Raw genomic sequence first — 12,301 nt, 5'->3', positions numbered from 1 at the left:
GGAAAAAAAGAATTAGAGTCTCACACACACACACACACACACACACACCAACTTTGTCAGCAAAGACTATTTCTAAATGTGGTTATTTCTGGAAAGGGAAATTGCATTGGAGAATATTTATTAGTGCATAACATTGTATTTCTACACATAAGCATGTAGAAAATGAGAAATTTAGATAAGCAAAATCAGTAACTACAAAAATCACAGCTATGCATCTATCACCATTGCAGTAACCCTGTAACGCTTTAGTTCCCTTGTATATATCCAAAAGGCAATCAAGAATACAAATATAAGGATGCATACATATTCTATTTTAATGTGGCATATATACACATGTCCAACTCTTTGCGACCCGATGGACCGCAGCACGCCAGACTACAGTTGTTTTCTTCTGTACAGTTTTCTCTCAACTGAAACAACTTCTTACTCTGAACTGAGTAGTCGTCAAGCTGTTAACACTGTATTTCTATTCATCTTTGGCAAAATTTTATTACCCATGATCAACAGATATATTCCTGATTTACTCTCCCCATATTTAAAAAGAATTTCAAAGTAACAAAATAATTTTATACACTATACAACTCAGAGCAGGGTTGGGCTCGGGGGACCAATTCATTGTTCACAGGGTGGGCAGAACTCTCTGCCTCCACACATTTTTTGAGCTAGTTTTCACTTTCAGCTCTTGAGTCTTGCTCCCAGGTTTGAAATCACAGTTTAGGGGCTGGAATTACTCGGCCACAGGGATTGAGCTTCTAGTTCAGAGGTGAGGAGAGGGCTTCTTGGAAGTGACAAATGAAGCCCTCTCACCATTTCCCAGTGTTCACCCGTGTGTCTCCACTCCATAGAACAGGGGCTGTATTAGAGCAGCAGCAGCCAGTAGACCTGATGTAAAAGCGTTCTTCTCGTAGCTTCTCGTAGAATTTAAAGACAGGGCCCAGGAGAACCCCTGATTGGACCCAGGAGATCCCAGGATGCCAGGAACTACAAGCCCTTGATTATTGAGTTGGCCCAGTCAATGGTGCTGGAAGGCACGGTAGGTGGTTTAACAAGGACAGTCCTCCACTAGAGTTGACAGACCCGCACAATCACACTGGCCTTGGGCACGATGATTCCATAGTCCTCAGGCAGGAACCTCATGTCCCAAATCCAGTGTTCCAGAGACACAAAGCGGACGCCCTTCTTGAGGTTGGAGAATACGTGGTTGGTCTGTAGGCAGAAAAAGAGGTTAAGTCCCACTGTGCCATGGCCTTTCCCTCGAAAGCTGAGTTGGGGGCCTTCTGGCCTGTGGTATTTTCCCTAAATGGCTGCAATAATGTCTCCACTTCCACCTGTCCTTCTAGAATCATGCCACTCCTCACCCTGGGGTGGGGTCTAACTCCCACCCCCTTGAATCTGGGCGGGTTTCACTGTAACCAAGAGTGTGGCGGGAGTGATGCTGACTGACTTTCACCAAGTGACTTCCACGGCGGGGTCACAAAGGCGATGCAGCTTCTGCTGGTTTCTCCAGAAGGCTCATGGTGGAGCCTGAGCCACCAGGAAGCAGCTGCCTGCCCCGAAGCCGCCCTGCCGTGAGGAAGCCCCAACTAGACCATGCAGGGAGACCCCATGGCCAAGCTCTGAGACTAAACCAAGAGCTGCTTGGCCAGCCACTAGCTTCTGTGTACACACTCACAGCCCACCCTGCCTTTCAGCGCCAGCCCATGTCTGAAGGGAACTACACGGCAGACCAGAGCCGGAAACTCCCAGCAGAGTCCTCCTCATAGAAACCATGAGAGGAGATAAAATGAGTGCTGCTGACATCAAACCACTAAATTTGGGGGAAATTTATTTTTTAGCAATAGATCATCATAAGCCATACCATTCTTTCTCTTTGCCCCCGTCAGACTCACCTTAAAAGGGATACTGGTTCTACCTTGATGGATTGGACTAGGAGAGAAATGATGTAGCTTGGCCTGCTTGGCATCTAGAAGTTGGACAGTTAGCTCATACAGACAGACCAAGGCTTCTTGGTCTACCCACCTGTGGGAGAAGGAAAATCTTGAAGGTTGAACTTGCCACCTCACCTCTTTGGGCATCTGCCTCCTCTACCTGAATGGCCTTCCCATGTCTAAAAATCCCAAATGGTGCTGTGGTCCCCAGGACTAGCAGCATCAGGGTCACGTGGGAGCTTGGCCCCTCTGCTTCCGCAAGGAATCCATCTGCCCTAAACACCCTCTCGAGTTGATCTGCATGTGCATTCATTTCAGAAGTAAAGACCTAGAGCCATGCTCTTCAAGGTCCCTCCAACCATCTTATATCTCTTTCTATGTTTTGCTGCTGGCAAAAGATGTCATCTCCAATGTGTACAATGGTGATGTTTAAGATACAATTTCATTAGTCACATAAAAGGACCCAAGGGAATCTAAGTAAATTAGTAATGAGATATCAAGTAACACCCACTGGTAAATGGATAGATTGAGTGGGGGTGTAGCTCGGTGGTAGAGCACATGTTTGGCTTGCACAAGGCCTCTGGTTCAAACCCCAGCACCTCCGTTTAGGAATTTCTCCTTCTAGGAGCCACTGGAGAAGAGAATTAATTAGCGGACTTCCCATGTGGCTGTAGTGGTAAAGAACCCTGGGTCGGGGAGACCCCCTGGAGGAGGAAATGGCAACCCACCCCAGTATTCTCGCCTGGGAAATCCTATGGCCAGGGGAGCCTGGTGGGCCACAGTCCATGGGGTTGCAAAGACACAACTCAGACGATTGAGCACCTGTGCTCACATGGCATATTCACACAATGAATTATGAAGCCACGAAAGCATACTGCAGCTACATGCAGTTATGGGTGAATTTACAAACACGTGATTAAAAGAAGCCAGATACACACTATATACGGTATAACTCCATATATATATACATAGCGCCAAAATGGACAAAACTGACCTATGGTAACAGGAGTCAAGACGGTGCTACCGTTGGATTGGAAGTGATGGGAATGAGGCATGAGGGATACCCAGGGTGCTGTTTGCTGGCAACGTTCTGTTTTTTTCTTTTAACGTTCTGTTCTTGATTTAAGTGAATATGTTTACTCTGTAATAATTCATTGACTTGCACACACAAGATATGTACATTTTTGGTGTCAAAAATAAAAATTTAAAAACAAGATTAATTATATATATATATATATGTATATATATATATATACACATACATACCAGAGAAGGCAATGGCACTCCACTCCAGTACTCTTGCCTGGAAAATCCCATGGATGGAGGAACCTGGTAGGCTGCAGTCCATGGGGTCGCTAGGAGTGGGACACGACTGAGCGACTTCACTTTCACTTTCATGCATTGGAGAAGGAAATGTATATACACAAAGTAGTAACTTCCTTCACAGAGGTGTCATATCACTTCTTAGGTGTAAATGTACATGCTACTTCTTCCAGATTTCACCCTTATATAATATGTTTATGTTCTTCTGACTTACCTTTCATACTGCCCTGTGCCAACAACATGCACACAAAGAACATAAGTAGAAATTTAAAATTTTCTAAGTGCTAAATTTGTTTCTTTTTGGCTGAACTGTTACCTACTAGTGGCTGCCAGACATTGTTGCAAATTGGAATCATGTGGATTCCAGAAAAGATATTGTGTAGAAAGGAATTTCGACCTGTTCAAAGTTATGGTCATTGCCGTCTGACACTGAGAGGCAATCTCTGGATCCTTGCAATTTTATGTCTGATAGGAGTATCTCTGTCTGGGATAAGCCTGCCAATATGATTTGGTGGAGGCTAGCTACAACCACACAGGTAGACTATAGCAGGGGCTAGCCACTCCAGGAAAACCAGCAATGTAACTAAGGATGGCTTGTGTAGTCTCAGTTGACTTGGAGGCTGATATTTAACATTGATAAAAAAAAAAACAAAACCCCTATATACAATGAAATATTACTCAGCCATTAAAAAGAAAAAAATAATGTCATTTGTCATGGATGAGTTTGTCATAATGAGTGAAGTAAGTCAGACAGAGAAGGAGAAATATTGTATGACATCCCTTATATGTGGAATCTAAAAAGAAAATGATACAAACAAGCTTACGAAACAAACAGACTCACAGACTTTGAGAACGAACTGATGGCTGCCGGGGGTGGGGAAGGATGGAGGGAAGGGATAGTTAGGGAGTTTGAGATGGACATGTACACACAGCTATATTTAAAATGGATCCCAACAAGGACCTACTATAGCACATGGAACTCTGTTCAATGTTATGTGGCTGCCTGGATAGGAGGGAAGTCTAGGGGAGAATGGATATATGTATACGTATAGCCAAGTCCCTTCACCGTTCACCTGAAAACTCAGAACATTGTTAATCGGCTAAGTGTGTGTGCTCAGTCACTCAGTTGTGTCTGACTTATTGTGACCCCATGGAAAGTAGCCCACCAGGCTCCACTGCCCATGGAATTTCTCAGGCAAGAATGCTGCAGTGGGGTGCAATTTCCTATTCCAAGGGATCTTCCCAACCCAGGGATTGAACCCACGTCTCTTGTGTCTCCTGCACTGGTGGGTGGATTCTTTATCACTCGCACAAATTATGAAGTTAAATAAAGAATTTGATTGTAAATACATTTCCTAAAGAGATGGGTTTTCAGAGAGGGGAAGTTTACGGTGTTTTGACTGAAAGTGAATGTGGTAAGGCCAAAGTTTCAAATTTCAATCTCACTTTGCCTGTTTCCCCAGAGGCCTTTACATCCAGGGACCATACACCTTAGTGAATGACTTTTTCTGTAAAACTGAAGGGCTGAGAGACAGGAAATTGGGAAAGCATAATCATACAATGCCCCCACCATAGATGTAGTCTGTAGCTGAGTAATTTGAGAAGAGGGTACAAAAAACAGTAGAGGATTTGGAACTTGCCTCCCTTAAAATAATCCAAATGAGGTATCCCATGGAAGGTCTTCATGGACCATCCTGGTTTCAGGACCATCAAACAGAGCACAGGCTCTGGAGTCAGACAAGTAAGAGCCTGATGCCAGTCCCGCCAAGCCCTAGCTGTGCCACCCGAGTGAGTGACCTCACCTCTCTGAACTTCTCAGTTCGAGGTTTCAAAACACACTTTCCCACAGGATCAAGGATCATGAAGGCTGCTGAAACAGGTCACACTTCAAAGCCCTGGCTCTGTGGCCGACACAGAACCCTGCCTTATGAAGACAGGGAAATGTAGGCACACCATGACTTGCCCAAGGCCACAAAGCCCGGAAGCCAGGGTTTGAGTATGGGAAGTCTGACTCCAGAATCAGACCTCTTAGCCAATTCTATCTTGCCTCCTCCTAAACCAAGTCCTTTGCATAGGATCCGACCTGGCATCTTCCCATCCAGGTCTGCTGGGGGGTCAGGAGAGGGTTCAGGGAGTGGATACGGCTAAGTAGTAAAGCTCTGATGGTGGTGAAGTCATTTCCCTTCCTGCTTTATCTAAGGGGTTGTTGGGAGGCCTACACGCCTTGTCACCCATGCCAAGGTCAGCCCTGTTTTAAAGCTGTTTTTGTCATCACACTCACCAGGCAGAGACACAAATCTCAATCTTTCCACTATCCAGGAGTTCCGGCCATAGACCCTCCTTCTCCAGGTCCAACACTTGCTTCTTGTAACACCACCTGGGAGAAAGGGGGAAGGATTAGTGAGAACCAGGCAAGAACTCACCACCGCCCACCCCAGGGGAAGAGGGACGTCCCGTCCACCTGTAGAAAGGCCAGAAAGAGTCCTCGGGAGCTAGCCTGCGGTCTTCCTCCCAGCTTTCCTCCTCTCTCCAGCTTCTACAGTTGACTGTCCTCCAAGGCAGGAAGGCATCTGTTAAATGAAAAAATGTTTGTGCCCAAGTTCCTGGCCTGCCCGCCAGCCCACGGGACAAGTCCCAGGGGTTTCCTTGAGCCTCTCCTCTCTGCCTCTAAGCCATCCCATGGGCATCCTTTCCTGGGCTCCCCACCTATGCCACGGGGGTTCGGGTAGAGATTGCGTCCTAAAGGTCTGCGCTCGCAGAAGCGGCCCAGGAGGCAGGGCCTGGGGTCGTCGTCGTCGTCTGGGGGCAGGCAGGTGCGGAAGACGGGCCACAGCTTGGCGTGGCTGTAGGGCAAGATGCTCAGCCACACGGCCCGGGTGTCCACCAGGGAGCGCCAATACCAGCACACGTGGCGGCACTGCCCGAGCAGCACGCTTGCGGGCAGGTAGCTCAGCACTTCCAGCAGCATCTCGACGGGCAATTGGCTTAAGCCGGGCCCCTCCTCGGGTTCGGGGTCGGAAGCGGGAATACAGACGGGCAGGCCCCGGGAGGCTGAGGCCCCTGTGGTCTCCTCGCCAGGCCCCGCGGCTGCGGCTGCTGGAAAGCCAGGGTCCAGACATCAGGGACTTGGAGCCTCCGCAGGCCACGCACCCAAAGGCGGTCGCCCCCACACCCCAGCAGCCGCCCCCTCAAGTCCCCAGACTCCCAGCTGGTCCTTGCCAGCCGACCACCGCAGCCGCTCTCCGCCCGGCACGTCCCAGCGCCAGCCGCCAACCCGGCTCTGCGCCCCGAGTCTTACCTTGCATCTCAGCCAGTGTTCCTCACCAGTGGGCCTTCACCTTGCCTCCCTTGTTCCCGTCGCCATCTCAGCCCTTTTTATTCGCCCGCCCCTCCCTTAAAATCCAATATCAGATCCCCGCCCAACCCCTCCTCCCCTCCCACTCCTCCCCTCCACCCCGCCCTGGCTCCATTCTCCCAATGACTAGCCATTTCTGCCTTCCTCTCCCTTCTCCCCGTCTCTTCCTCCCAGGCTTTCTTGCCATCCCCTCCCAGCCCTGTCTCCAGGCCCTGTTCTCCAAACATCCCTTCCTTCAGACTCTGTTCAAACCCGCAGGGTCGTTAAGGGACCAGATCGCAGAAGCCAGAGTGGAGGGGGGGCAGGAGATGCCCGGGTCCAGAGGCTGTCTGTCATCCCCACCACTGGTCCTTTGGAGCATCCCTCACCAGGCTATAAGACCCTCGGTGCTGAACATCTGCTGGTATTCAGTCAGGCATCTGGGCTGGAGGCCTCATATCCCTTAGCTAATGGAACAATTCCTATCACCTTTAAGGGCCTGGCATCATTATCTTTTTTTCCAATTTTTGGCCACAGGCAGCGTGCGGGATTTTAGTTCTCTGACCAGGGACTGAACCCACATCCCCTGCAGTGGAAGCGCAGAGTCTCAGCTACTGGACTGCCAGAGAAGTTCCCAGCACCACTAAAGAAATAAAACAGGCTCCAGTAGGAATCAAATGCATTTCTATTTGGCTTCCTAAATGAGTGCTGTAACTAGTAATAATCCAGGCAGCGTTCATGGACCCTTTTACTACCGGTCAGGTTAGCAACCTGGGGTAGGGGTGGCTATGTCGCTACTTCAAAGATAAGAAAACAGGCTAAGTGACCTGCCCAAGGTCACATAGATAGTAGGTGACAGAGCCAGTATTTGAACCTAACCAGGGTGGCTCTAGAATTCTTGCTTTTAACCTCTATACCAACTTCATCCAAAAAAATAAATAAATAAAATGCGAGCTACACATGCTTTTCAAATCAGCTGGTAAAACTGGACAGGGAACTTACCTTCTCGGAGAAGAGATATGGTGAACGGGAGACAGTGTAAGCAAATTAGATACTTTTGGAAAATCATTAAAAAAAGAATCTGCCAATGCCCCAACATTGTCTTCACAGTTATTGAAAAGACTCCGTTTTATTATGGAATAAGCATGAAATGTACTGTGATTCACTGGGCCATGATGAGCAGTAGATGTGACATGTAAATGATGTTGCATGTTGGAAGGTGATCAACACTATGCCAAATAGAGCAAGGAAGGGGGAAGGGGGTCATAGCAATCTGGGTGGGAGACCCTGAATTCTAAGAGATGGGGTGACTATTATATGGGAAAAATTTCTTTTCAATATATACACTGTCAAAAAATTTTTTGCTATTGAGGTTTTCAAACATGTCCCGAAGTGGAAGAAGAATGGAAGAAGTCAACCCCAACCGTTAACTCCTGACCAATTTGTGTTCATCTCTACTCCCACCCACTGGCTCCCCCAGGCAATTTGAAGCAAATCTTAGAAACCACAGTCCATAGCAATACACTGTATTTAAATTTTTTTTTATGTATTAATTTTTGTGGTGCAGTGAGACGCACAAGGGATCTTAATTCCCGGACCAGAGTTTAAACTTGCATCCCCTGCAGTGGAAGGTGGACTCTTAATCACTGGACCACCAGTGAGGTCCCAGCAATACATCATTTTTTAATGTAATGTAAAAGCTGGGGGAATCTTATTTGGTAATGAGATTATGAAAATTGATTGTAATCCAATTATGAGTCCAAAAATAGGGTTTTAGAAAAATGTTTAAAAACTTCAAGTAGGATAAAAGGCCAGAATCTGACAAGTTATTTTCATTCTTCAATTTCCTCCTCCAGAGACAATCTCTATTAATTCCTGGAATTACACCCCATGCTGTACTCTGATTAGAAAGAAAAACAAATATAATTGGGTTCCAAAAGAGCCTACTGCCTGGAAGCTAATGATTAGAGTAACGGCTCCTAGGAGACAAGGCTGTACAAAACAGCCCCCGGGCCTCTTGGGAAAGCTGTGGGTGTATTTTGGCATCACAGTAATAGGAGTGTCATTGGGTAGCCAGGCGCAGGACAGCGCCCCCTAGGGGAGAGCCATCCCGGATTCCTCCTGCTTTAAGTCCGTGTCCCAGGTGTTTTCTTGCAGGAGGAAAGCCTGTTAATCCGAGCCTAGAACCGAATTGAGTTTGCATGTTAAGTGTAAACAGGGTGAAAGAGGAGAGTGAAAAAGCTGACTTGAAACTTAACATTATATTAAAAAAAAAAGATCACGGCATCCAGTCACATCACTTTCTGGCAAATAGAAGGGGAAGAATTGGAAACGGTGACAGATTTTATTTTCTTGGGCTCCAAAATCACTGCAGGAGGTGACTGCAGCCAAGAAATTAAAAGAATCTTGCTCCTTGGAAGGAAAGCTATGACAAACCTACTCAGTGTATTAAAAAGCAGAGACATCACTTTGCCTACAAAGGTCCAAATAGTCAAAGCCATGATTTTCCCAGTAGGGATGTATGGACAAAAGAGTTGGATCATAAAGACGACTCAGTACTGAAGAACTGATGCTTTTGAATTGTGGTGCTGAAGAACACTCCTGAGATTCTCTTGGACTTCAAGGAAATCAAGCCGGTCAATCCTAAAGGAAATCCACACAGAATATTCATTGGAAGGACTGATGTTGAAACTAAAGCTCCAATATTTTGACCACCTTCAATCTTTTCTAGCTTCAGGGAGTGCTGATTCATTTGAAAAGGCCCTGAAGCTAGAAAAGATTGAAAGCAAAAGGAGAAGGGGACGGCAAAGGACAAGATGGTTGAATAGCATCACCAACTCAATGGACATGAATTTGAACAAACTCCAGGAGATAGTGAAGGACAGAGGAGCCTGGTGTGCTGCAGTCCATGGGGTCACAAAGAGTCGAACACAGCTTAGCGACTAAACAACAACAGATGCAATTCTTTTCTTTTCTTCTTAATGAGTCCTAACATTTAAAAAAAAATGTCTATGTTACTTATTTGGCTGTATCTGATCTTAGTTGCAGCATACAGGATCTTTCATTGCAGCACACAGGTTTTCTAATTGTATAGCATGGACTTTCTAGTTGTGGTGCAAGGGCTTATTTACCCTGAGGCATGTGGGATCCTAGTTCCCCGGCCAGGGATCGAACTCAAGTCCCTTGCATTGCAAGGGGAAGTCTTAACCACTGGACTACCAGAGAAGTCCTACAAATGCGATGCTTAATCAGAGAATGCAGGAAACTGTGAGCAGGAATTTCTCTGATCTTGTAAAAGGTCCTATTTGGGATTAATAGCATTGGTGTAGAATTCCTCTTCTAACCAGCTCTTTCTTACCCTCTTTAGGCAAGAATCCTTGCATTCCTAGAGTCTTTCAACCTTGACCGTGCCTTTGCTTCCATAAACCATCCCCCAGTGAAGATAAATGAAGCAAAATGAGTGGTCTTGGATTTGCCCCATACCGAGTAAGACTTACCTAAGGGATCATCTTGTCACCCACCTCCTGGAAGGGCTCAAAGCGTCTTGATAGCCCCGGGAAGAGAGAGCTCTGCTAACTGTGGAGGAGATACTGGCCAGTCCTTTCAAAGTCTGATCTCTCTTCCTGGCGGCGGGACTTGGAGGACACGAACAATAGTTTCCATGGTTGAAATAAAGGGGTCTGGGCTTCCCTGGTGGCTCAGTGGTGAAGAGTCCGCCTGCCAGGGCACGAGGCACAGGTTCAATCCCTGATCTGGGAAGATCCCACAGGCCTCGGAGCAACGAAGCCCGTGCACCACACCTACTGAGCCCGTCCTCTAGATCCCGGGAGCCGCAACTACTGAAACCCACGTGCCCTATAGAGCCTGTGCTGCACAAGAGGAGCCACCGCCAAGAGAAGGCCGCGCACCTCCTCTAGAGCGCCCCCACTCGCTGCAACTAGAGAAAAGCCCGCAGAGCGACGAAGACCCCGCACAGCCAAAAATAAAGAAAGAAACAAAATAAAGGGATCTTCACGACAGCTGAGAAAGAAGTGGCTACCTCCTCCCCGAAGGGCTATAGCCCTTTTGTACATTCAAATTGGCTACATAATTGGCCTCAGGTTTTGAATATTCTGGCAGGCATGATTTGCAGAAAATAGGCCATTTAGGTCAGAAGAACCAGCGTACATCCTGGTATTATGATCTCTGATTTGACCAGGAAGCATATGGTAGATTTTGATGATTCTTTGTTTAGATGTGCAAAGGAAAAATCCAGTTCTCCCCTGCTGCATTTCTCCCCTGTGTGTGTCCTTGACTTCTCACACACAGCCCTGCACTTCTGAGACTCTGGTCACCGACCATGTGGAGGCTACCCCCCCACACACCCCCACAAACACTTCTCCGTGCCACCAGCTAGAAGTCTGGAAGGCTCACAATTTAACTCAATTCTGACTCTATTTGGGGCTTCCTAAGTGTCACTTTCAGTAAAGAACCTGCCTGCTAATGCAGGAGACATAAGAGACCCCAGTTCAATCCCTGGGTCTGCAAGATCCCCTGGAGGAGGGCATGGCAGCCCACTCCAGTATTCTTGCCTGGAGAATCCCATGGACAGAGGAGCCCAGTGAGCTACAGTCCATGCAGTTGTACAAAGTCAGATGACTGAAGCAACCTAATACGCATGCATGATACTATCTACCCGGAGAGAGTGTCAGATCCTGCAAGTTAAGGGTTCAGTCCCAAAAGACTGCCCCTGCCACCCCTCCCCCATGACAAGGCCAGGTTATCAACAGTGCTTCTGACCAACTACCTATAGATCTATAGATCAGAAGTTCCAAAGACTCTCTCCCTGGGCTCAATTACTTTGCCAGTGTGGCTCACAGAACTGGGCGAACTATATGTACCATTTTGTTGAAGGATGCAATAAAGGATGCAGAGGAACAGCCCACTGAAGAGATGCACACGATTAGGTTCAAGAGGCTCCTAAGTGCAGGAGCCTCTGTCCTCTTGGAGTTGGGGTACATCACCCTCCCAGGGTACATGTGTTCACCCACTTGGAAGCTCCCCAAGCCCTGTACAATTGCCCTCGTATGGAGGCTCCCTCATGCATGCAGAGTCAGTTATTAACTCCATTGTCAGCTGACTCCCCCATCTGGAGGGTGAGGATGATGGGGGTGGAGGGGTGGGGTTTCTAAATATTCTGGGTTTCTAATCCTGTCTTGGTCTTTCTGGTGACCAGCCCTGCCTCCTTCCATTCAGAAGCCCACCCAGAGTCCCAGCATTAGAACAAAACATGCTCCTAGTGCTCTTTTTTGAAAATTGTAGTCGCTTATTTATTATTTGGTTTCACTGAGTCGTCATTGCTGTGATCGGGCTTTCTCTAGTTGCTGTGAGCAAAGGCTACTCTCTGGTTGCTGTGTGAGGTCTTCTCATTGCAGGGATTTCTCTTGTTGCGGCACACGGGCTCAGCAGTTGTGGTATACCCACTTAGTTACTCCCCAGCATGTGGAATCTTCCCAGACCGGGGATCGAGCCCATGTCCTCTGGTTTGGCAGGCAGATTCTCAACCACTGGGGACACCAGGGAAGTTCGCTCTTCGTGTTCTTATCACTTAGGAAATTACAAAGGTTTCAGGACTTCTGAACTAAGAACCAGGGGTAGAGACCAATGCATTTATTTTCTATCATCTCACAGACTACATGGTATTTTGTTTTAAGCCATAAAATGTAATCCTCCTTTA

The 12,301-nt window shown here is 47.3% G+C and overlaps 1 protein-coding gene across 1 annotated transcript; it reads right to left on the bottom strand.

Annotated features, from left to right (window-relative positions):
- Nucleotides 1–1,062: 1,062 nt before the first annotated feature.
- LOC139030017 (F-box only protein 27-like) lies at nucleotides 1,063–6,556 on the bottom strand. The gene is made up of 5 exons (XM_070451878.1): nucleotides 6,550–6,556; nucleotides 5,958–6,347; nucleotides 5,533–5,628; nucleotides 5,054–5,121; nucleotides 1,063–1,206 (listed from the first exon to the last, which is right to left on the bottom strand). Exons 1-5 carry the CDS (start codon nucleotides 6,554–6,556, stop codon nucleotides 1,063–1,065), a joined length of 705 nt encoding a protein of 234 aa, XP_070307979.1.
- Between the last annotated feature and the right edge of the window lie 5,745 nt (nucleotides 6,557–12,301).

This window comes from Odocoileus virginianus, chromosome 20, assembly GCF_023699985.2.
Source record: "Odocoileus virginianus isolate 20LAN1187 ecotype Illinois chromosome 20, Ovbor_1.2, whole genome shotgun sequence".
In the NCBI taxonomy this organism is placed as follows: Eukaryota; Metazoa; Chordata; class Mammalia; order Artiodactyla; family Cervidae; genus Odocoileus; species Odocoileus virginianus.
Note: the sequence above shows the minus strand (reverse complement) of the source record. Positions and strands in the feature narration are given on the sequence as shown.